The 24,827-nt window shown below is 42.7% G+C and overlaps 2 protein-coding genes across 3 annotated transcripts in view; both read right to left on the bottom strand.

Annotated features, from left to right (window-relative positions):
• The window catches only part of CCZ1 (CCZ1 homolog, vacuolar protein trafficking and biogenesis associated), a 30,704-nt gene extending 20,257 nt beyond the window's left edge, over positions 1-10,447 (bottom strand). Inside the window, exons 1-7 of the mRNA XM_045075118.1 lie at positions 10,228-10,447; positions 9,118-9,215; positions 8,925-9,018; positions 8,587-8,664; positions 8,165-8,212; positions 7,187-7,270; positions 5,911-6,086 (exon numbers count right to left, since the gene is read on the bottom strand). Of these exons, the coding sequence (XP_044931053.1) occupies positions 5,911-6,086; positions 7,187-7,270; positions 8,165-8,212; positions 8,587-8,664; positions 8,925-9,018; positions 9,118-9,215; positions 10,228-10,341 (692 nt within the window). The 5' untranslated portion in view covers positions 10,342-10,447. The remainder of the gene's footprint in view (positions 1-5,910; positions 6,087-7,186; positions 7,271-8,164; positions 8,213-8,586; positions 8,665-8,924; positions 9,019-9,117; positions 9,216-10,227) is intronic.
• Positions 10,448-19,840: 9,393 nt separating this feature from the next.
• OCM2 (oncomodulin 2) lies at positions 19,841-24,158 on the bottom strand. 2 transcript variants are annotated; one of them, XM_004774964.3, is made up of 5 exons: positions 24,063-24,158; positions 23,278-23,345; positions 22,352-22,484; positions 21,570-21,679; positions 19,841-20,132 (listed from the first exon to the last, which is right to left on the bottom strand). In XM_004774964.3, exons 2-5 carry the CDS (start codon positions 23,336-23,338, stop codon positions 20,107-20,109), a joined length of 330 nt encoding a protein of 109 aa, XP_004775021.1. In that variant the 5' UTR covers positions 23,339-23,345; positions 24,063-24,158; the 3' UTR covers positions 19,841-20,106. The 2 variants fall into 2 exon arrangements, with proteins under 2 accessions (XP_004775021.1, XP_012902511.1); XM_013047057.2 differs by lacking the exon at positions 24,063-24,158 and adding an exon at positions 23,976-24,054.
• Between the last annotated feature and the right edge of the window lie 669 nt (positions 24,159-24,827).

Genomic DNA, 24,827 nt, shown 5'->3' with positions numbered 1-24,827 from the left:
TCTCTCAGGTAAATAAATAGTCCTTTTTAAAAAAAGACTTTATTTGAGAGAGAGCAAGCCAGTGAACAGAGAGATGGGCAGAGGGAGAGAGAGAATCCCATGCAGACGCCCCTCTGTGCGTGGAGCCCAATGTGGGGCTTGATCCCACAACCCTGAGTTCAAGAGCCACATGTTTAACTGACTGAGTCACCTAGGAGCCCCTGCACTATTTTCTTACTGAAGGCCGCTGTTCTAGACCATAGGACATGAAGTAGAAAAAAACCCTGTAGGAGGAGATGGCAAACCACACTGCTGAATGGCTCACCACGTGTACTGGGACTGGCGCTTTGTTTGGTGATTTCGCTTCAGATTTAACGCCAGATGTTAAATACTTTGTATTGGTCATCTGGATAGAAAATGAAAAAGAGAAATACTAAGTTGCAGCCAGGTGTTCAGAGCACAAAACCCCAAGTAGGCAATTCCCACTTTGCCTCCAGAGAGGCCTGCCCTAGTTGTAGGATCTCCATGAACTCGGACCACAGCAGCCCTCTCTCCAGTGGCTGCCAGCCCCAACCCTACTTCAGCTCCCCTACAAAAAATAAATGAGCCAATAATGCATTATAATTATGGAAGATGTTACTATTGGGGGGAAGTTCTTATGAAAAACGTTAAAAAAATTAAACACTTCCTTCCTTAGTGCAAATAAACAAACAGATAAATAAATACACAAGCAGAAAATTCCTGCACTGACAGGAAATGGTTCAGGACTCCATCAAGGGTTCACATCAGACAGACAATAGCCTACTCGTGCTCAGAAGGATAGGTGTTCTCTCAAAGTCTCTCACATATGGTTGTTTAATATGAATAATTTTTTCTTATTTAAGCTTATTTTTTAAAATAATTTTTTCTTATTTATACAGTTTTTTCTTGGGAAACAAAACAAAACAAAATATTTTCCTCAGCTTAAATCTCAACTGATGCATTTGAATGCAATGCAAAATCTTTCAAATCAGGATCGGTTTTGTTTACAACACAAGTGTTACTGTCATGTATTAAATATAAAATAATCTAGTCAAGATCCAAGGATATGGTCAACTTTGATTCACTTAAGAAATATCTAAAGCATTTATTCATAAAAGTATTAACTCCTGGAAAGTAAATCAATTCACTAAAAAGAAAATTCTCCAAAAAACAGGCCAAGAGTTCTGGACAAGAAAGCTGACTGACATCCTCCTACCAAACAGCAGTAATGTCTAATCCTATCATGGCCACTGCAAAACCAAATCCATCCATTAAATGCAACAAAGTCCAAACAGAACTAGAAGATATTTTCTACTAACCATCCACTTTGAGCTCACAACCAAGCATCTACAGTATACCAGGTTCTGGCCATGTCCTGGGACAGACAGATGTTTCTACCCTCAGATAATTTCCAAAACAATATAATAAGTAACAAACCAATGCAACAATACATTAAAAAAAATCATTCACCATGATCAAGTGGGATTTATTCTCAAAATCCGAGGGTGGTACAATATTTGCAAAACAATCAATGTGATATATCACATCAATAAGAAAAAGATAAAAACCATATGATCATCTTAGTAGGTGCAGAATAATCATTCAACAAAGTACAATACCCATTTATGATAAAAACCCTCTGCAAAGCAGGCCTAGAGGGAACATGTTGCAACATAATAAAGGTCCTATATGAAAAACCCACAGCCAACATCATATCCATTGAGGAAAAACTGCGAGCTTTCCCCTAAGGTCAGGAATAAGACAAAGCATGTCCACTCTCACCACTTTTATTCAACATAGCACTGGAAGTCCTGGCCACAGTAAACAGACAACAAAGAAATAAAAAGGCATCCAGATTGGTAAGGGAGAAGTAAAACTCTCATTATCTGCAGATGACATGACACTATATATGGAAAACCCTAAAGACCACCAAAACCAAAACAAAACAAAAAAACCAAACTGTTAGACTGATAAATGAATTCAGTAAATTCTCAAAACTCAACGTACAGAAATCTTTTCCATTCTCACTAATAATGAAGCAGCAGAAAGTGAAATTAAGGGGCCCCTGGCTGGCTCAGTGGGTTAAAGCTTTTGCCTTAGGCTCAGGTCATGATCTCAAGGTCCTAGGATAGAGCCCGCATAGGGCTCTCTGCTCAGCAGGGAGCCTGCTTCCCTGACCCTCGCCCCTGCCTGCCTCTCTGCCTACTTGTAATCTCTGTCAAATAAATAAATAAATCTTAAAAAAAAAGAAAGAAAGAAAGAGTGAAATTAACAAAAAATCCTATTTACAACTGCGCTGAAAATAAAATTCAAGACAACACAAATAGACATTCCACACTCATGGACTGGAAGAACAAATATTGTTAATGTGTCTCTATGACCCAAAGCAATCTACACATTTAACACGATTCCTATCAAAACACTGACAGCATTTTTCACAGAAATTGAGCAAACAGTCCTAGAATCTGTATGGAACCACAGAAGACTTCAAATAGCCAAAGCAGTCTTGAAAGTCTTGAAAAAACAAAACTGGAAGCATCACAACTCTAGATTTCAAGTTATATTATAATGCAGTAGTGATTAAAACAGTATGGTACTGGTATAAAAACAGGAGAGTGGAACAGAACATAAAATCCAGAAATAAGCCCACAATCATATGGTCAATTAACCATCAACAAAGGAGAAATGGATATCCAATGGGGAAAAAAGAGTCTCTTTAACAAATGGTGTGGCGCAGCAGTATGCAAAAGAATGCAACTGCACCACTTTTTTACATCGTACACACACAAAAAAGCTCCAAATGGATTAAAGACCTAAATGTGAAACCTGAAACCATAAAAATCCTTGAAGAGAGCATAGGCAGTAATGTCTCTGATACAGACTATAGCAACATTTTTCAAGATAATGTCTCCTGCGACAAGGGAAATAAAAGAAAAAATAACTACTGGGACCACATCAAAATAAGAAGTTTCTGCAGAGTGAAGGAAACAATCAACAAAACTAAAAGGCAACCTACAGAATGGGAGAAGGTACCCGCAAATCCAATGAAGGGTTAATATCTGAACTATATAAAGGACTGATACAACTCGATACCCAAAAAACAAATAATCCAATTTTTAAAAATGGGCAGAAAACATGGACATTTCTCCAAAGAAGACATCCAGAGGGCCAACACACACACACAAAAAGATGCCCAACATCACTTATCATCATGGAAATACAAATCGAAATTACAATGGGGTACCACCTCACACCTCTCAGAATGGTGAAAATCAGCGACACAAGAAACAGCAGGTGTTGGTAAGTATGTGGAGAAAAAGGAACCCTCTTTCACTGTTGGTGGGAACACAAGCTGGTGGTGACACAGCCACTGTGGAAAGCAGTATGGCGCTTCCTCAAAAAACTGAATATAGAACTACCCTACGATCCAGCAACTGCACTCTTGAGTACTTACCTAAAACGGACAAAAACGCTAATTCAAAGGGACACATGCACCCGGACTCCCCATGTTTATAGCAGCAATATTTATAACAGCCAAACTATGGAAGCAGCCCAAGTATCCGTAAATCAGTAAATGGATAAAGAAGATGTGGTATATACATGCAATGGAATATTACTCAGCCATAAAAAAGAATGAAATCTTACCATTTGCAACAATATGGATGGAGCTAGAGACTACAATGCTAGATGAAATCAGTCAGTCAGAGAAGGACAAATACCGTATGACTTCACTCATATGTGGCGTTTAAGCAACAAATGAGCAAAAGAAAAAAAAAGAGACAAACCAAGAAACAGACTCTTTATAGAGAACAAACAGATGGTTACTAGAGGGGAGATGGGTGGGGAGATGGGGGACATAGGGGACGGGACTCGAGAGTGCACTTATGATGAAAAAAATGAAAATGAGTGGGGAAAAACAACAACATTGGGCTCCACTTGATGAAACAGAGTATTCAAAACCAAATACACGGGGGCGCCTGGGTGGCCCAGTGGGTTAAGCCGCTGCCTTCGGCTCAGGTCATGATCTTAGGGTCTTGGGATCGAGTCCTGCATCGGGCTCGCTGCTCAGCGGGGAGCCTGCTTCCTCCTCTCTCTCTCTGCCTGCCTCTCTGCCTACTTGTGATCTCTCTCTGTCAAATAAATAAATAAAATCTTAAAAAAAAAAAAAAACTAAATACACTGGCATACACATATATGTAATAGTAAGCAATGAGAACAAATACATACTCTGTGAGATATAAAATACTCCACTGGTATTTAAACACATCAGCTTTGTAACTAACAGTTGCCTCCCACAATGTGTTATTTTTCTTGAAGCTTCTTCTTAGGATGATTTGGCCTGGGGCCAACCTTGCCCATAGGCATACTGGGGTGAGACCCCTGAGCAGTCCTGTGCAGCCACCAGAGCTGGGCACTGCGTAACTCCAGGGAATGTCCTTCACAAAGACAAAGGTGCCCAGAGGATCCCCAGGAGTTAAGCAACAGGCAGCACTGTGAGCTGAGACTTCCAGACCTCAACCCCGCTGGTCATGCTGGCTTCATGGCCTGTCAGTGGAGCTGTGGACTATGAAGGGGACCCTTTGCTCTAGGCCTGTATCCCTTCTCACCCCCAGAGTTCACGCCTACATCAGGGGTTATGCTGTGTCAGGCGAACTGGAAACCGAGCTACTTTCCTCAGACGGGGCACCGAGGCCATGGGCTGCTATGGAATTCTAGTCCATCCCTCGGTCTCCTTGCTGGGCGCAGCCTTCTCAGCACCTCCCTGGAATTTCTGCCTCTAGAGGGCCGCTCCCTCCTCAGATGTGACACCCTCCAACCCCCGGTAACTCCCCTTCAACCTCTCAAGGCAGCCTTAAGAATTTCATTTTACTACCACGGTGTGAATATCATAAAAAGCAACCAGAACAGGGCCAGCTAATACAGCAGTTAAGTGTCCTGCTAAACAATGTGTTAAACAAAAAAGGAGACGCCTTTCTATCTGAACTTCGTGTTGTTTTCACAGGAGAAAACAAGTTCTAGATGAAAACTCATCAGTGTGTTTAATGAACAGATTCAAATTTCTTTTGATTAGCCTCCTTCTCTTCCTAAAATGATGCTCCAAGATCTCAGCAGGGACAGAATGGGTCAGAATGGGACAGAAACCATGACTGCCCTTTCTGTTAGCTGAACTCAAGTTTTCAGGCTCAAATATGGTCACAACCTAAAGGGCAGATAGTGGGATACAGTCCACATAAGCATGAAAACCGAAGACGGGTGAGCCCCGGGAAGAGCTCCCGAACCCCAGCAGTCCGTCTCAGATCGTCAGCCGGCGCCAGGCCTCCTTCACAGCCACAGCCTCCATACGGTCACGGGCAACTGCACATTCATACGGCTTTCCCAGAGTTACCTTAGGTCCCGGAGAGGAATTTTAGTCTATCTCTTCTTGAGTATCAACACTTTCAGAGAAATTATGTTTTTGTTCTTACTATGGGATGTACCTTTGGTAGCCGGTGGGTAAGTTCCTGGTTTTATAGCACATTTAACTTCTCTGGGTATTTTTAAAGACCCAATTTTAAAACAAAGTATGAAAAGTATGCTTTCTACATTTACTATACTGTTTCTTTAAAGAGATTTTTGGAAGAACACCGAAATAAAAATAGGATTCCTAAACTTAACTCAACAGGAACATTTTCTCCACCTTTCGGGGAACCAGTTTTAAACTCCCCTGCTTTATTATTTTAACCCAAATTACCCTACTTTTGGTTTAAATAATCACTGCTTTATTTTGACAGTTATCTACAAAGATACTCCCTACCCTGCCCCCTTGCTATTTATTCCAGTTTGACAACCTCCTATCAATCCGGTCATTGCTGTTTTTATTAGGCTAAAAGAGTTTCTTCTTTAATATGCTAAGCCTTAGGGTGTACTTACCAGATTAGCTGATCGTTATAGAGAAAGGCAGTGTATTTGACTATACTCAGGCTTTCCTCCATCCTATTAATAAAAGACTGGATTTTCAAATAAGTCATTTTATCCAATGGGAAGAAGCTGATTCCACCAAAAATGTCAAGGAGATCACATGACTGCAAATGCAACGTTTGCAAGTACTGTAGGAAAAAATAAGGCATTGATCTTACTAAAAGTACACTGAACATAGCAGTCTGACAGCTGAGAATCATTAGTCAATTTATGGTACGATTACATACTAGCACACTGATAGAACCAGTAAGCAGGTGGGCCACAGCGAACTTGATGTGAAAAAGGTACCAATTTCAAAATCTGAGGTTCAAACACAAGTCATTAATAATTATTCAGGATTGTCTTATCTCTTGGAGTAATTTAATTCCTTACATGAGTGCTCCTCAAATTGTATTAATCCCATCAGGGATCTATACAGTGATATCATGGACAGAAAGTGACATGTTCTACTAAAATAAAACGGAAAGGACCGTTGTTGTTGACAGGTAGGAGAGCAATGAAGAAGAGAACAGATATTAGGAGACAGCATGAGAGTAAAGAATTATGGTCATTAAAGTGCGGGAACAAACAGGAAACAAAAGTAATTCATAAAAATGAAATAATTCAAAAACAGATCAAAGCTAGTTGAGGGAAAATAGAATTATTTCTCTAAAAGCTAGCCTGAATTCTACCAGAGATAAGCCATATAAAATTTAACTTACAGTATAACAGAGTGACAACTATATTAGCACATTCATTTATCATTTGGGAAAAATCTCACTAGTAACCACTAAGGTGACAAAATCTACCCTGGCAAAAAATTTTACCTTGCATCAATACAGATTAAACAATACTGTTTAATGAATAATCATCAATGCCTAAGAATGTAGGGCTTAGGTAAAGAGTTTAAATTGAGCTAATTAACCAATCAGCATGCACTAAGTTCGCTTTTGAGTAAGCCCACACAGACAGACACAGGTAGAGTGAGGATGAAGCTGAAAGGTGTTTCCAAGATGATGTAGGGGTGCACAAAAATGGCAGGATGTTTTGATCCAACACAAAATGTTACAGAAAGATAAAAGAATGGAAAGAATTTTCTCCCTGTTCTGGTATCGCCACAGTGTATCTCAGTTTCTTTGTCACTTTCAAGTCCTAATTTTTTTTGTAAATAAGAAACAAACTTCTGTGTATATTTTAAAAAATCTGTTTGAAGACTACTGAGATTATAAATAAAATTCAAAACACTTACCCGATGGAAGAATTTCTCTAATCTTTCTTTCAGGAGCTTGACACCTCCATCTTCCATGGCTCTCAGAAATGTACCATTAAAAAGCTAATGATGTAAAAGATTTTTAAAAGTCAATTTTTTACACCCTTCAATTTGCCAGCATTAACAAATTCCTCTTTTCCTTTTAGATTAACTAATTCAGTTTATTTAATCCCCTCTATTCCTTTAAAATGTAGAAAATATTTACATGAGAAAGCCTGAATTATAAAATGAATCACACAAAAATCAATACTTTGTTAATTGATATTTCTGTGTAATCACTTAATCCTTTGGGGCATTGTTTTTTTAAGTAGGCTTCCTGATCAGCCTAGAGACCAGCACTGGCCTTGAACTCATGACCCTGAGATCAAGAGTCGGACACTTAAGGGACTGAGCCACCCAGGTGCCCTGCATTATTATTATTTTTTTTAATCTCAACTCACACCCAAGTTTCACTTTACATAAAAAATTAATCGCCAGACTTCTTAAACCATACAAAATCTGCAGTATGCCCTTCTCCTCAAGGACATGGACTCTCTTGTTTACCCATAGGGATACATTCCTAGTACAAGGCTAGTAAGAGAGGAAAAACTCAATACTCAGTGAAAAAGTATATACATAAACCTCAGTGCTGTTTCAAAGTCCCCATTATTTCCTCCCCTAAAACAGATACATAGTCACCATACAGTCATCAAAAGACTTAAGATTTTAGATTTTTTAAGAAATTTATTTGACAGACAGAGATCACAAGTAGGCAGAGAGGGAGGCAGAGAGAGAAGAGGAAGCAGGCTCCCTGCCGAGCAGAGAGCCGATGCGGGGCTTGATCCCAGGACCCCAGGACCATGACCCGAGCCGAAAGCAGAGGCCTTAACCCACTGAGACACCCAGGCGCCCCAAGAGTTGAGATTTTAAACAGGGGGTAACTGGCTAGACTCAATTCAGAAAGAACGTCATGCTTACCTTGTACATGCTGTAGCACTGTTGTAGCACTGAACTATAAACCTTGTCCTGCAAACACAAAAACAAAGATCTCAATTTAAGGGGAAAAAAGTCCATGGCATAGCAAATATATAGTAACTCTTGGCAATACAATATAATGCTTGTAAGCATAGACCTATGACAATTATGTGTTGACGATTAAATGTATTTAAACGCAGTTATGAACCAGTTTTGGGAGAGCTTTTAACAATGATTAGAAGGCATTAGTGACACAAGATACACATTTTTATACAATTGTGTAAATAGTGTAAAAAGACATGAAACTTCACTATGCATATCCTGAGAATCTTCTGCAACGTGACATAGCTTAAATGTGGCCATGTCACTCAACATATTCAGTAATACATTTTTCTAGAAATATGAAATTAAAAATGACACATTACCAACAACTCCTCCTCTTGGTATTCAACAATTGGTTTTCCATCTTTAGTTTGCTTTTCAATTATAGGATTCCGAACAACCTACACAATTTTAATAGAATGAAATTACACAATGACCCAATTATATGTTTTTATTTTTCCCTTAAATGAAAAAATTTAAACATGCCACAACACCAAGAGCCCAAGAATACACTAAATAGGAATTAGATTTTAAAATTGCAACCACCTTTATTGTAATTCTACTTTGCAACAACTAGAGGACTTTCCTAAAGTCCTAACAGTAGAGATCACCCATAACTTCACTACACAAGTTCAAAAAGATGTACTGTGTATGTAAATACCATGACCATCCAGAAATTCTCTTCTGGTTCATTGAAGAACTGTCTATTCTTCTGCGTATGTAAAGACTTTGCAGGTTTTGATGGGCTAAATGTCCTGAAAAGGTTAAAAAAGAGTATGTTGGGGATGTTTCTCCAAGTCGAATGAGTTTTAAGAATTCACTGAACTCTGCAAAAGCGCCTTTAAAGACGTTACCTTGTAAACTGTACAATTGCTTCACATAATCCAACATTTCTAATTTTCTCATTCTTTTCTACTTCATTCGGATGGTAGAACAAAATTTTATTTTCCTCCTGAAATATGAAGACACAGAATCACATTAATATAAGCTTTTTGTTTCCCCTCCCCCTTCCCATCTCGGCCGTGGAAAATGCTGTTTAATGTCAACCTCTGACGTTGCACATGCTAGCGGCAAACCAAAACAAAAACCCTTCTCAGAAAATCAAGAATTATCTTCCCCTCGATATGTAAACAAGGGTCATCGGCCTGGAAGGCAACTGTGATATTCCGCAAGTCACATGTCATCTGGAGGCACACGAGACAATTGTTCTGAGAAAACTCGATTTTACGGTTTCTTTCCTCGTGCTAATTTTGCAAAAACACGAGCGTTTGTAAGAAATAAGCGTGTGCGCACGTGCGTACACGTACGCCTCCGGGCGAGTAAAACTCAGCAGGTTCACGCGCATTTGGACTGACAGCCTTTAAAAGGACCGTGATTTGCTGCCAACAGAACCGGACATCCTTTGAGGAAGTCACCGTCCCCACCTATGAAACAAACAAAAACCCATCCCTGGAATTTATTTATCAGTTCCGGGGGAAAAAAAACAAAAAAAAAAAACAAAAAAAAAAACCAACTTTCCTAGGGACCCCCAAGCTTGCGTTATTTTAGGGTTACAGTCCCCCACTCTCGATGCACGTTTCTGGTCGGGGACTTCCAGGAACAAAAACATAAGCTCAATCTCAGTCGCCCAGGATCGGCGCCGAAGGACAACCCGTGCGGAGAGAGAATCAGCCTGCTGAGCCCTCGTTCAAGACACAGGCTTTGATCCAGGACTCGAGAGAGAGACCCTGCGGCGCTGTCTGGCCCCCACTTATTCCCTGGCCCGGGCGCACACCTGACACAAAACCTCCGCCCATGCCGCCCGAGGAAGGGAGTGACAGGTGCTGCGCGGGGTCCCCTCCAGCCCACCCCGGGCCGCGCCCCCAAGGCTGCCCGGGCCCGCCGCGGGTCGGCCCGGCCGCCCCCGCCCTCGGGTCCTCCTCCGACCGCCGGCTGCCACCGGCGCGCGGCCCCGTGCCGCGTACCTCGCCCTCGCGCGGCCCGAAGCGCGGGTTGTAGATGAAGAAACTCAGCAGCGCCGGCGGGAACTGCTTCTCCTGGGCCGTCCCGGCCCCGGCGCCGGCTGCCGCTGCCGCCATCCCGGCCCGGCCCCCGCCTCGGGAGCCTCCCTCGGCCCGCCCAGAGACAGCCGCCCTGAGGAGACCGCACTTCCGCCTCGCTCGCGGTCGCCCCGGAAGTACTCGCCGCCGGCCCGGAATAAGAACCCGCCACGCGGCGTCCCCCTTCTGGCGAGGACCTGCGAGGGTTCCTTCTCGTTTGTTTCTCTGGCAGGTGTTTCTTATTTGAGAGTGAAGGTGAAAGTGAAACTTATTCGTTTGTTTGCTGCCAGATATTATATCCTGGCTGCAGCGAGGGCTGCGTATTTAAAGAAAAATAGAACGGGCATGGTTTCTCTCTCTCTCTCTCTCTCTTTTTTTTTTTGGAAGGGAGAGTGGAGACAGAAAGGAAGGTCAGCTGGGCGATTTGCCCCCTTCCATCATGTACAGGGTCCCTCTTGGCGTGTGTGGGTTTTCTTGATCCCTGTTGGAGAGACCTCAGCTGACAGCTGGATCAAACGCAGCCGATGGGGTTTGCACCTTACCCCAACTCCAGTGGCTCCGGCGGGGAGGAAGATGGAGCGCAGATGTGAAAGCGCTGGGCTCAGGGAGGCGGGTGTGGTCCAAGCGGGACCAGAGTGCGGCATTCCCCGCGGGGTGCCCAGTCCCGGACCTTGGCACTTTCTTAGTAGTTTTGAGGAGTCACTTGCTTTTGAGCTCTGTGGTTTAGGACATAGCTGGAACAGCTCGGGACTTCTGGCTTCTCCTCCGCTTGGCCGAACTCCAAACGACCTTGGTTTAGTTTGACTCATTTGTCACAGATCAAATTTAGAAACTGGACCTCTTATTTAAGCTGGCGGAATAGACCTTCATGTTTAGGGAGGAGATACATTGGAATTTGGATGTGAGATGGATCTGGGTACTTATCCTAGACCTATCACTCAGCAAGTGTGAAACCTTGGACCAGTTACCTACCTTCAACCGCCTCTAATTCGGATTTGTAAAATGTCTAATAGTAAATGCTTACCTAGTAGGAATAGGGCTTTAAGAATTAAATGGGGTTATGAATTGTACATATAATGCCCAGCACTTCATCATTATTCAACAAATGGTTATCATTACTTGCTCTTGAAATACTTTCCCAAATAACTTGCTCTGGTGCATGAAATTCTCCACTAGATAAAGTGTTTTGGTATTAACGCAATTATTTAAAAATATTTTTTAAGATGGCAGAATCCCCTCTCCTCTCTTCTTCCTTTTATTCCCGAAAAGTCTGTGGGAAGTTCTAATACATAAAATAGCTGCAGAGCTACCGGCTTTGATTTACTGGGGTCTAAGAGTACCTTTTGGCTTTTTCCAGGGGCTACCTATCATTCCCATCTCCCTTGTCCCTTGTCTCCTGCCTGGGACCTAGTGACTCCAAGGATATAGTTTGAAAACTCCAGGTTAAAGAAGTCTCTCCTTTGTCTCTGAGTAAATACTTCTCAAAAAGTAGAATAACCCAGGATTGAGGTTGGAACACCTGAATTTTTAGTTCTGGTTTTGCCATTTATCATCTGAATGAACTTTGATTAATCACTTACCTTCTTCAATTCCCATCTCCTCCTTGGCAAAATAAGGTTAGTACCTGCCTCGCAGGGTTATTGCAGAATTACACCAGATGATCCAAATGAAAACACTTGGTAAAGTACAAAGTACTACTCAAATGTGGGGCAAGAGCCCTTCACAGCATTAGTAAAGCTTTCTCCCCGGCACACTTCTACTTCCTTGTATACTTTGCCTCCTCGGCATGCATTAATCAAATTAATTAATTGCCACAGGAAAGAGATGATACAAAACTAAAATGAAACAAAACCCCAGAAATCAAAGTGCTTTTTAAGTTTCAAAAGCCAAGGAGGCAAGAAAGCTCAGACATTAATGCACCCCCATCTCTCACAGTCTGAGGGTGCACGGATGCAGTGTGGGAGGAGTGGTGATGATAGACACTTAGATATTTTTGGAGACTTCAGAGCAGAGAGGATGTGTAGTTGCTTCCTTGTGAAGCTGGGGGTGGTGATAGAGGAGGCTCCAGAACTTCCCTCCTCCCGCAAATACAACGTACAGCTACGCATAGCGCAGCTCCTTCTGAGAGAAATCCAGAGACAAGCTGAATGACTCCTACACATCAGTTGAATGAGGAAATACCCCAATCAAAATGGGCAGGAAAGGCTGATACATGGTCTCATCACAACCCCCACCCGAGCACAGCATCACACAATGAGGAGGGAACCCTGGACTCCTAGCCTCTCTGTGGGTTTGGATTGTACATCTAGCTACCCCAACTTCTAAAGCTCCAACCCACGGCCCTATCTTCAAAACACCTAACTCTGAATGCCAGTGGGACTTGCATTTACTAGAACCACAAGACCACATAGCAAAGAAGGAGTTCTTAATGGCTATGTGAACCCTCACGATGGTGATCCCCTCAAAGCTCAGTACAGAGGGAGCAGGCAAGATGCCGGTCAGTCTTTCCCTGGAAGGAATTTGTATACTTTACAAGCTGCTGCCTGAGGGTCTGGCTTCTAATTTAGCACATATTTAGGGGCTGGCTGCTGTCCTTCCTGGAGCCCAAAATAGCTGGTTGGCACTACAAACAATTTCCCCCTCTGTTCACTTGAAGAATAAAACCAAGTCCCCAGTATCTCCCTGGAAGAAGCTTGTCCACACATGCAGTGTGCCAACATTTACAGTAACCATCCAAGGATATGCGCCCCCAAATTACCTGGCTCTGAGAGCTAGGAGGAATTCCGGAGCCCTATCCCGCGGTAGCAAAAAGCAGGTTTTAAATAGGACAGGAGCTCCCTCCGGTGGCCATGCACCTGGGCTCAGCACAGGGAGAGCCCTCCTCCCACCGGAATGTCAAAAAGGAAAACATTGGGCTTAAATCCCAAGTTAGACCAAATGGCCCCCACAAACATTCACAGAACATGCCATCCAATAGCAGCAGAATTCCCCTTCTTCTCAAGCCCACACAAAAAATTGTCCATGATCACGTTAGAACACAAAACAAGTCTTAACCAAAATTTAATAAGATTGAAATTCTATCAAGCATTTTTTCTGACCACAAATGATAGGAAACTACATATCCGCGACCAGGGGAAAACTGGAAAATTCATTAATATGTGGAGATTAAACAAAATTCTCCCAAGTGATCTATAGGTCAAAGGAGAAATAAAAATGGAAACAAGGGCCACCTGGGTGGTTCAGTTGGTAGAGTGTATGACTCGATTTCAGCTCAGGTCATGATCTCAAGGTGAGAACAGTCCCCGTGTTGGGCTCTGTGTTCAGGGAGTCTGCTTGAGGATCCTCTCTCCCTCTCCCTCTGCCTTTTTCCCCCACTTCCCACTCATATGTGTGCATGCACTTGCACTTTCTGTGTCTCTGTCTAAAATAAACCAGTCTTTAAAAAAAGGAAATAAGAAAATATTTTGAGACAAATGAAAATGAAAACAACATAGGAAACACTACTGGGTACAGCCAAAGTAGTTCCAAGAGAGAAAAGTATAGAGATAAATGCCTATATATATCTATATGTATATAATCTTATTTATTTATTTGACAGAGAGAGAGATCACAAGCAGGCAGAAAGGCAGACAGAGGGAGGAAGCAAGCTTCCTGCTGAGCAGAGAGCCTGATGTGGGGCTCAATCCCAGGACTCTGAGATCATGACCTGAGCCGAAGGCAGAGGCTTAACCCACTGAGCCACCCAGGTACCCCTGATAAATACCTATATTAAGAAAAAAAAAAAGTGGGGGGTGCCTGGCTGGCTCAGTTGATTAAGCATCTGCCTTCAGCTCAGGTCATGATCTCAGGGTCCTGGGATCAAGCCCTGCGTCCAGCAAGGAGTCTGGTTTTCCCTCTCCCCTTATCCCTCTCCCCGTTCATGCACTCACTCATGTGCTCTCAAATAAATAAATAATTTTTTAAAAGATTAAGATCTCAAACAGCCTAAGTTTATACCTCAAGAAATTAACGAAAGAAGAGCGGGGCGCCTGGGTGGCTCAGTGGCTTAGGCGTCTGCCTTCAGATTAGGTCATGATCTCAGGGTCCTGGGATCGAGCCCCGCGTCGGGCTGTTTCCTTTCTCTCTCTCTCTCTGCCTGCCTTTCTGCCTACTTGGGATCTCTGCCTGTCAAATAAATAAATAAAATCTTAAAAAAAAAAAAAAAGAAGAAGAAGAAGAGCAAACAAAGCCCAAAATTTGGTAGGAAAAGGGATGGGAAAACAAAGATCAGATGGGAATTAAAGGGAATAGAGACTAAAAGGACAACAGGAAAGTTCAAAGAAACGAGAAGGTGGGTTTTTGAGAAGGTAAACAAGATCGACAAACCTTTAGCTAGACTAAGGAAAAAGAAGATGCAAAATCAGAGGCGAGACATGACAACTGATACTACAGAAGTAGTAAGTGTCATAAGAAACTGTTGTGAATAATCACACACCAACCAATAAGATACCATAGGAGAAATGGAGACATTGCTAGAAACATAGAACTTACCAACACTGACTAATAAAGAAATAGACAATCTGAATAGACCTATTATAGAATTTAAAAGTATTTCAAAGTTTGTTTCAAATGATGTTACCAGGCAGTAATAATCAAAACACTATAGTACTGACATAAAACAGACACATAGATCAAATGGAACAGAATTGAGAGCCCAGACATAAACCCTGTATATGTTGCTAATTAACTTACGACAAAGGAGCCAGGAATATACGACATGGAAAGGATGGTCTCTTCAATAAATGGTATTGGGGAAACAGGATAGCCCATGCAAAATAATAAAACGAGATCTCTTTTTTACCCCATACACAAAAATCAACCCAATATAAATCAAATCCTTGAATACAAAATTACAACTTTACTCAAACATAAAGACTGTAACAGTAAAACGCCTAGAAGAAAACCTGGGTCAGCTCCTTGACATTGACCTCAGCGATGATTTTTTTTTCGATTTGACACCAAAAGCAAAGGCAACAAAAGCAAAAATAAGCGATTGGGACTAAATCAAACTAAAAAGCTTCTGTGCCGCAAAGGCCATCAATGAAATGGAAAGTCGACCTATGGAATGGGAGAAAATATTTGCAAACCACACATGTGATTAAAAAAAAAAAAATCGAGGAACTCATGCAACTCAATAGAAAGAAACCCAAGTAACCTGATTTAAAAATGGGCAAAGGACCTTAACAGACATTTGTCCAAAGAAAAAGGTCAATGGGTAGATAAAAAGACACTAGACATCAATCATCATCAGGGAAATGCAAAGCAAAACCACAATGAGGTATCACCTTATACCTGTAAGGTCAGTTTTCTGAAAAGATGAAAGCAAAGTGCTGGCCAGAACATGGAGAAGAGGGAACCCTCGTGCACTGATGGTGGAAATGTAAATTGGTGCAGCCACTATGGAAAACAGTGTGGAGGGTACTCAGAAAAATTAAAAATAGAACTTCCATATGACCCAGCAATCCCACTTCTGGCAACGTGTCCAAGGGAAACGAAATCGTTATCTAGAAGTTCTGTCTGCCCTCCATCTCCACTGTAGCATTATTCTCCATAGACAAGGCATGGAAACAACCTGAGTGTCTATGGTTGGAGGAATGAATAAACAAAATGTGTTTATATGTGTAGGATAGAGGTTTTTTTTTTTAGATTTTTTTTTAAATTTATTTGACAGAGAGAGAGATAGAGAGAGATCACAAGTAGGCAGAGACACAGGCAGAGAGAGAGAGGGGAAGTAGCCTCCATGCTGAGCAGAGAGCCCAATGCAGGGCTTGATCCCAGGACCCTGAAACCACAACCCGAACCAAAGGCAGAGGCTTAACCCACTGAGCCACCCAGGTGCCCTGTAGGATAGAATATTATTCAACCATGAGAAAAAAGGAAATCCTGCCTTTCAGGACAACATTGGAGGAACTGGCCAGGCATCACGCTAAGTGAAATAAACCAGAAAAATAGTTCGTGGTATCACTTATATATGGAATCTTAGAAAACAAAACCAACCCTCATAGAAACAGAGTCAAATGGTGGTTGCCAGGGGTTAAGGGGTGGGGGAAATAGGGAGAGGCTGGTAAAAGGGTACAAACTTTCAGTTATAAACAAGATCCATCCTGTCTCTGTCACCGCTCTCCCAAAAAACCAGCACTGAATACTCTTTCTGTCCCCGCCTCCTTTCTGTGAAAGTGAAATCGACTGTTTCGTTTCGTTTGGTGCATAGGTACTAATGTAGGGGTTTGTTGTTGTTGTTGTTTGTTTTAATATTTTATATATTTATTTGACAGAGATCACAAGTAGGCAGAGAGGCAGGCAGAGAGAGAGAAGGAAGCAGGCTCCCTGCCGAGAAGAGAGCCCAATGCGGGGCTCAATCCCAGGATCCTGGGATCATGACCTGAGCAGAAGGCAGAGGCTGTAACCCACTGAGCCACCCAGGCGCCCCACTAATGTAGGGTTTTTTTTTGTAAAAGTGAAGTGACATAACTTGAACTTTTGAAAAGCAGGAGATACCTGTATGTATCTGTGTCTTCTACAGGTATTAGGTGCTAGTGAGAGACTTAAGCAGTCTCTGTGAGGCTGCTGCCTTCCTCCATGCGGAATCTGGTCTGCATCAGGAAGGGAAGCGAGACAGGAAGAAGGAGGGAGACTGAGGACAGACTAGGACATACGTGAGTCTCTCCCAGCCTCCAGCCCTGATGACGGGGGCTCCTTCAGGAAAAGCTGGTGAACTTTGTCAGAGCAGAAAAGACACACCTGGAGCTGGGGGCTGCAGGAGGACCCCACACCAAGGCGGGGATCCAACAGATACATGACCACCCCGTGCTGAGTTCCGGAGCATAAATACAATGGCTATTACTTTAATCTTACTCCCACCCCCCAAATCTCAGACCCATCTAAGACTGGTGGCATTTAGGGGTGCCTGGGTGACTCAGTTATTAAGCATCTGCCTTCAGCTCAGGTCATGATCCCAGGGTCCTGGGATCAAGTCCCACATCAGGCTCCCTGCTCAGCGGGAAGCCTGCTTCTCTCTCTCCCACGCCCCCTGCTTGTGTTCCCTCTCTTGCTGTGTCTCTCTCTGTCAAATAAATAAAATCTTAAAAAAAATTTAAAAAGACTGGGGACCCACAACCCCAAGCCAGTTGACATATTACAAAGCCACCGCACAAGAAGGGTCAAGATGTGTTAAAGTGACGGGGTAGGGATGCAGGTGTTTTACGTTCTTGAAATATATTTTATCACTCAAAAATAACTCGAGGATGTGAATCCATTTACCTTCATTGTAGAACTCCTAGGAAAACAATGTCAAAATCTACTCCTTACCCGAAACCGTTGACTTTTTGAAACTAGTTAAAAGCTCACGTAAATGAGTAGTCTTCCCAGTGAATAAGGTAACAGGCCAGGTGGAAATGAGCCTCGTGATTCCAATTTCATCTGTCGTCTTAAGTGTTTGCAAAGTAATACCATCCCTTCACATTAGCAGGAGAGATAGAAGATAGGTTTTTGCTTGAAACTGGATTCCTGAGTACTCATTACACAAAATTAAACTGCATTGTCGCACAGAATTAATTATGCTGTTTGTCAACCTGAATGAACGGACAGAGCTCCGTATCTTCGGAGCTTTTCTACGTTTTGTTTCTGAGCTGGGAAAAACTTCGGTGGAAACCTATAGATTGAAAAAGCTAACTTCAATATTTTGTAATGTACAGATGCTGAACCAAAATACCTAATAATGTTGGAAGTATTTTAGTCATTCTTCGTATTAGTCTCAACAATGAAGCACATTGAAGAAACCAGCTTTCAGATCACATTCCATTTAATTATAAACTACTCTACTGAACTGTAAGTCAAAATTACAATTAAGTAAAAATAGCTCAAATTAAAGCCACTGTCACAGCCCTATTTTATAAGCAAGTAGGAAAAACAAACTTCTGTAACTTGTCATGCGCTCTAGGTCCTCATGTCAAAGCCAAAAATGCATCATTCCACTGCCGAGAACATCCCCTTCTTGAGGTAGGTTGATGGTCTTTGGCAAATTAGTTAAAAATTGAGAACTCAAGCACAAAAGTAAAATTGTTTACATGCTTGTCAATCCCCTTTCCCGACTGTTACAACTTCAGGATTTTTTTCCACTTTTGATTCGACTCTGGATACTCTCTATTTAAAATTTTTCCTCAGCATGTAAAAATATAAATGAGCCCAAAGAAATGAGTAAGAATTTCCAGAACAGAATAGTATGCAGGGCTTTCATTCATTTGAGTGTGGGATACATCTTTGGCATGAAAGTTTTTTTTAATCAAAATGGTTACTTTGGCTTAGTGACCAAAATGGGGTAAATTCTACATTTGTTTTTCATGTCCCGAGTTCCTGTGCTGCGTTTCTTCAAATGCCTCAGTCTTACTTATCTCACTGTCCCGTCAGACTTCCAGCTGGAGATAACTGGTTTGAAATCTCTCATATTCCCCTTAACCTCATTCTAATGCGACGATATCAAAATTCCGTGGTTGTGTTAGTTGAGTTTCTTCTGAATGCATATTAGATAAATACATGGTTATTAAAATAAAAACGTTGAACCCTGGAGGCCTCCTTGTTGTATGCACCCCACATTTCCAGAAGCTGCCTTAACATGGCCCCCTAAATAGCCGGGGTTCAAAAATCCCTGAGCTACTTCAAGTGTGAAGGAGGCAATCCAGGAACCTGTGTGTGCTGTGAAAAGTGTGCACCTTTCAGGGGGGGTCCCAGGAAAATGCCTCAGTTCCTCTCCGGAGTCCTCAACTCTGGGGGTCAGCCAGAAATAACACCTTGAACCTGCCACCTGGACATCAGCATCTCGAGAGTTTCCTGGCTTGATGGGGCCCCATCCTCACGAACACTCTGTAACAGGACCCGGAGGCTCACCTCCAAAGTGAAGGCAATTCCTGGTGTAACTGGCTCAGGTGGTATTTCAAGGAGAGCCAGGAAAGTGAAGACTGAGAAAGAGAAGCGGGTGGTGGCAGGAGGTAGGGTCAGAGCAGGCAGTCTCAGATAGCTTGTTTTTTAAAGGAAAAACAACAACAACAAAAAAAGGCACCCCCCCCCCCGCACCAAAAACAAAACAAAACAAAACCACCAAAAACAAGCTTGAAAATGGGTCTGTGCCCATCGGTAGAGTGAGTCTGCTTAGTTTTGGGGCCATTACTGCCTCCCATTTTTTTCTGTACTGTTGGCTTTTAAATCTCTCTTCTGGCCATCTAATGCATAAGCAAAGGTGCTTTTATGCTCTGTATAAATCTCTTCATGTTACTTTCGGACTCCGAGAACTGCCTGAGAAAATCCCAGCCTGATGTTTTTGACTTTTTTCTCCCCCCAACCCTGTTTTGTCTGTTTGCTGGCACACTCCAATATGGCTGGCTTAGTGCTCGAGAGGACCAGCAGTCTTTCTCAAAGCCCTCAGCCCCCAAATAGCTTTCATCCCTGCACCTTGCTATGAAGACACCACGATGACAACACACCCACACATCAGTAGATGATGAGAAACGCATCTTTATTGGATGAATTTTAAAGGCATTGTCTGCCGAGGGCCTTGCAGGAGTCATCAGGCATACCAACCACGGACCACCGAAAATTCACAAACGACTGTCTTATTACCTTGCTAAAACAGGAAGTCAATTGCAGAAGCACTTCTGTGGGGGCGTGGGGGGGTAATGAATAAATAAACTAGGGGGAGGAAGTGGGGTTTCCCATTCCTAGGGTTTTGGAGGTCTTCCGGCTGATTGTCTCTATCTCCACAGCCTGGAGCTTTTAAGAATGCACCATTTCCTGGAATTCTAGAACAGAAGAGGCGAGAAAGCATCAGTGGAAATGACTGGGTATTTTTACCAACAGGTCATGGCGGCTGGTGGGAGTTTTGAAGAGGAAAGGAAGCAGATTGTCAGATGATGGGCTTGGCCCCCTCTAAGGGCACAAAAGGAGGGGGCAAATGTGTCACTGGCTGTGGATAGAGCTGGTCTATAATGTCCCATCTTCCTGCGTAATCTAACAAACATCTTCCGCTTTGAAATTGAGCCCCTTGTATTAGAGCCTGGGAGCCCAGGCATTTCTCTCTGACAGTGCACAGACTTGGTAGAATACCCTATCGCAATTGGAGATCGCTCAGCTCTCTGGCTACTTTAAGACAGAGGAAGGGGGTTTCTTCCTCTTCGGAAGTTACATTGTACAGATGTAGGAAACAATTCATAGGGTGGGCTACGGAACTCACTTCTTGAACTCTCACCTTACGCCCAAGAGTTTATGTTACTAAAAGGCGATGGTGATAGGGGTAAGGATAAAAATGAATGGATGTGGCTGATTGAAATTGAAAACTGGGGTTTTGCTTTATATTTATTGGTATACTTTGCCTACCTGGAATTTGGAATTTTTTTTTTTTCTGGTGGCTAGATTTAAATAAATCAATCTTATCTCAGCTATTTTTCTGAGCTATAAATAGAAGCTACATGAACGCCTGTGTAGTAAGTTACAGTGGTATAATTTTGGATAGGTTTTTAAAGGGAGGATTTAATGGGAGTTTTTAATATCAAGTTAGTATCACCATAAAGAGCCTGCATAAATTCTCCTGAGCTGGCATGCACAGTGTAGCTAAAAAGCATGTAAGCAACATAATTGAATAGGAAGAAAATAATTCTGCAGCCATGCAGCTATACTAAAATTTGAATATAGGACTCTGCACACAAAAGACTCCATACCTCGTGTTTGATCTACTCTCTCATATTGTCCACTTGGTGGGCTAATGTCCAATAAAATGTGTTTGTTTAAACCCTTGAAAGCTAAGAGGCTTTCCTACTCAAGTCAATAGACATTTCGATATGAGACACACTTGAGAATGTCAATCCTTCCCTTATTCAGAAAGGCTCAAATCCCAGGGGGAGAAATTCCTTACGTCATTGCCATGATGCATATTAGGGTGTCTTGCAAATCGTTAGCCAGGCCATTGCTAGTTCCCCCCGTCGGGTGAGGGGTATTTTCCAGGTCATAGACAGTAACCCACAGGACCAGGTTCAATGGTTCCTTCCCAGGCATCACATTAGTCTCTATATACATCATTGGTATCACACAGCAGGCCCATTTTACAGATGAGAAGGTTGAAACTCAGCCAGGTTAAGAATGAGGGATTTTTCACTAACCGTGTCTGCCTGATCTCACGACCCAAGCCCCCAGATTGCTTCTAGAGCTAAATTCTTTTGTACTGGGTACAGGTGTGAACATACCATCGGCCCCAATTTTCCCATCTCCGTCATTATCTGCAGCCGCCATCAAGGACTTGGTTTCTGACTCTGTCAGCTCTCTAGCACCACTCTCGAACTTCTGGAGGAAAAACCTGCAGGACAATCAAGATTGATGGGAATTTCCTGAAAGACCACACGTCCCTGTGCTTCCCCATTTCCTCTTGAAGCAAACCACCTGTTCTTGGCCATTGTGATATTCCGTCAAAGGTCTACACAAGCCAAACTTGCCTTCCTTATAGAAACCACTGGTGGGAATTCTGTTTTTAAAAGTGTGTGTGTGTGTGTGTGTGTGTGTGTGTGTGTGTGTGTTTTCAGGGGGACACGTGGGTAGCTCAATCGGTTAAGCGACTGCTTTTGGCTCAGGTCATGCTTCCGGGGTCCTGGGATCGAGTCCCATGTCGGGGTCCTGGCTCTGTAGGGAGTCTGCTTCTCCCTCTCCCTCTGATCCTTCCTCTGCTCGTGCTGTCTCTCAAATGAATAAAATAGATAAATTTTTAAAAATTAAAGATTTTTTTTCAGAGTTTTGTTGATAAGTCCATTTGTCAAACAAAAAAACCTACAATGAATGAACTTCTGCACCTACTGTCTCCAGTGCCCGTGTCTAGTGCTTCGCAAGGATAGAAGCATGGCCCACTGACCCACGGCCTTCCCTTGCATGAGGCTCTGTGAAACAATCAGCATCAACACTGGCCATTGAAGAAATACTGACCAAACTGGCCTCCACGGCTACCAACCCACCTAGCAATGTCAAGGGCAAAACTCACTTAAGCTCTTCTTCATCCAGATATCCACTCTGGTCATTGTCTATGAACCGAAAAACATCCTTCACCTGGCTGGCCGACATCTTGGAGAGGCCTGATGTCTGGAAGAATTTTTGGGGTTCGAAAGTATCTGGGTCTGAAGGACAGAGAGAGGGTTATTCTGAGGCTCATCAGGTCACATTCCGTATTTGGGCCAAGGTGCTGAAAACACAGGTTTATCAAAAGCCCTCCGCATGATATCCTCGAGCTACAGGGATGCTCAGTTCTCACTTAAAAAAAAAAAAAGACAGGGCGTCTAGGTGGCTCAGTCAGTTAAGCATCTGACCCTTGATTTCAGCTCAGGTTGTGATCTCAAGGTCATGAGCTTGATCCTTGCATCAGGCTCTTTGTAGGTGTGGAACCTGCTTAGTATTCTTTCTCTCCCTCTCCCTCTGCCCCTGCCCCCCCACCCTGCTCTCTCACTCTCTCAAAAATAAATAAATAAAGACAGACAGACAGACAAAGAGGGCTGTGACTAGGGCAAGACTACGAGGCAGCCAAGACTGGGTAGTTTTGTGATAGCATCTCCTGTCTCCCTCCTTCCCTGTCCAGTTGCTTTTGTCTACCCCTCCCTCCTCTGTGCCTCCCCCGCTTCCCTTTTTACAGCCTGGGTGTCCAAGACCCCAGCAGGGCTGGTCTCATTGGCTGGGTAAAGTGAGGTCATTCCATTCAAACAGGCTACAAGGTATCCACGTGTTTCTTTTTTCACATTTTGTTTCTTTCACTTTACAGCAATGGAATCACAGGCTCTGTAACTAGTTATTTCATTGACAACAATTTTACTCTCTGCTCCCACGGATTTTCAGCAAAGTCCGTATTTTAATCCTTGAGGCTTTGCAGGAGGTGGGAGCAGCTGGGAAATAGTCACCCCTGCCCCCAATGCTCTTTACCTTGGCACTCCTGCAAGGCTGCTGCGATGTCATCGGCGCTAAGGACATCTGTGATGCTCATTTTCCACCTAGTCACACAGAATAAACGAGATGTGGTCAATGACAAGCAGGAAAATGCACGCCCAGGGGCGCTATATGCTCCTGGGCCCCCGGAAACTGTGTGTTTGTGGGGAATTTTTAAATGCGATAAACGTGATATTATATTAAATGAAGGGACAGAAGAGCTGCATGCAAGCCATAAACTGAAAAGATTCCAGCCCCCTTTGTGTCCCTGCCTTCTCCTGAATGTTCTTCAAAGACAAATTTTAAAACTACAACTTAGAGGATGACTTGATCCCATTTCTTTTTTTTTATAAAAAGGATATTTGCACAATTGATCACTTACATAGTCATCTACAAAACTATGTTCATACACTGGAAATGCAATGTTTCCAATTCTATGGGGGGGGGATATAGTTTGGACTACTTGGATACCTTCTGTGGAAAAGATGCTCTCGCTCTTCTGAAGGATGGGAATCAGAGACATGGAAAGCCCATCTACCAGAGATCAAAGAGACTTTTCATGTGTCAAGTCCATAAGGAAAGGGAAATCTGAGCACAGCATGCACCAACCTAACATGAATCCATAGGAAAGAAGGAAAGTAGGAAGAAAGTAGGAAAGAAGAGTCTGGGGTCTTGTAGGTCCACCAGCTACTTACCTTTTCAGATTTTTTCCCCAAGAAGAATCAGGAAAAAGAGCTGAAGGAGCACAAAACAGATGCGCTTTTGCTACCTTAGTGACCTACCTTATATAGGATTGAAAAAGTGATAGTAAGAACCTCTTAGATTTCCTTTTCAAGGATCAAGTAGACGTAGCTCGAATGTCTTGCCTTGCTAATTAAACCTCTTTTTTGTTCTATTTATATCACAAGGGAATGTGGGTGGGAACAGCCAATTTTTAAAAACAAACCTCAACAAACCTTAACTAAAGTTTCAGTTCTGCAAATGAACCCGCTGGCAGTGTGGAGAAGAAACCAAAAAGCTGGTTAGGAGGAGACAGTGGCCAAAACGAGGTGAACATAAATGGAGGTCTTCCGTAAAAGGACCCCCAGGTGTTAGTGGCTGCTGTTTGAAGCAGGCCTGCTGTTACCCTCTGAAGCCATGGACGTGAGAGGCCGACCTTGGTCCAGAGTCGACAGACTCAAAGTCAGTGTCAGATAGACCCATAGACTTGTCCATCAAAGGGGTGACACTGGTTGGATGACTGTCCAAAAAAGTCTTGAGTCAGATTTTTCCCAGCGGTATCTTAAATCGCACATACTAAAAAGACAAAAAGGAGGCAAGCAGCCAACCATTCCCAAACCCCATTATCTAAAATGTGTAAGAAAAACACGAGGCCAGGATTTAAGACCTCAAGGTTTTCTGCTTTTTGTTTGTTTTGGACTTTCAGCAAATATTTGTTGAGTCCCTGTGTAGCCAGCACTGTGCTAAACTTTTTTTTTTTTAATTGTGGTTAAAAAAGCATGCAACATAAAATTGACTGTTTTAACCATTTTAATATACATACAGTA

The sequence above is a fragment of the Mustela putorius genome, unplaced genomic scaffold (genome assembly GCF_011764305.1).
Source record: "Mustela putorius furo isolate JIRA1106 unplaced genomic scaffold, ASM1176430v1.1 tig00000139_pilon_pilon_pilon, whole genome shotgun sequence".
In the NCBI taxonomy this organism is placed as follows: domain Eukaryota; kingdom Metazoa; phylum Chordata; class Mammalia; order Carnivora; family Mustelidae; genus Mustela; species Mustela putorius.
The sequence above is the reverse complement of the archived record's forward strand: the minus strand, read 5'-3'. Positions and strand labels throughout refer to the sequence as shown.

What these genes read in the sequence shown, in the direction of transcription:
- OCM2 (XM_004774964.3), bottom strand. Translation starts at nt 23,338, where the DNA reads ATGAGCATCACAGATGTCCTTAGCGCCGATGACATCGCAGCAGCCTTG. An exon ending in AGCCTTGCAGGAGTGCCAAG is followed by an intron (nt 22,485 to 23,277) that starts GTAAAGAGCATT and finishes TCTGTCCTTCAG; the next exon opens with ACCCAGATACTTTCGAACCC. An exon ending in CTGGATGAAGAAGAGCTTAA is followed by an intron (nt 21,680 to 22,351) that starts GTGAGTTTTGCC and finishes ATTGTCCTGCAG; the next exon opens with GTTTTTCCTCCAGAAGTTCG.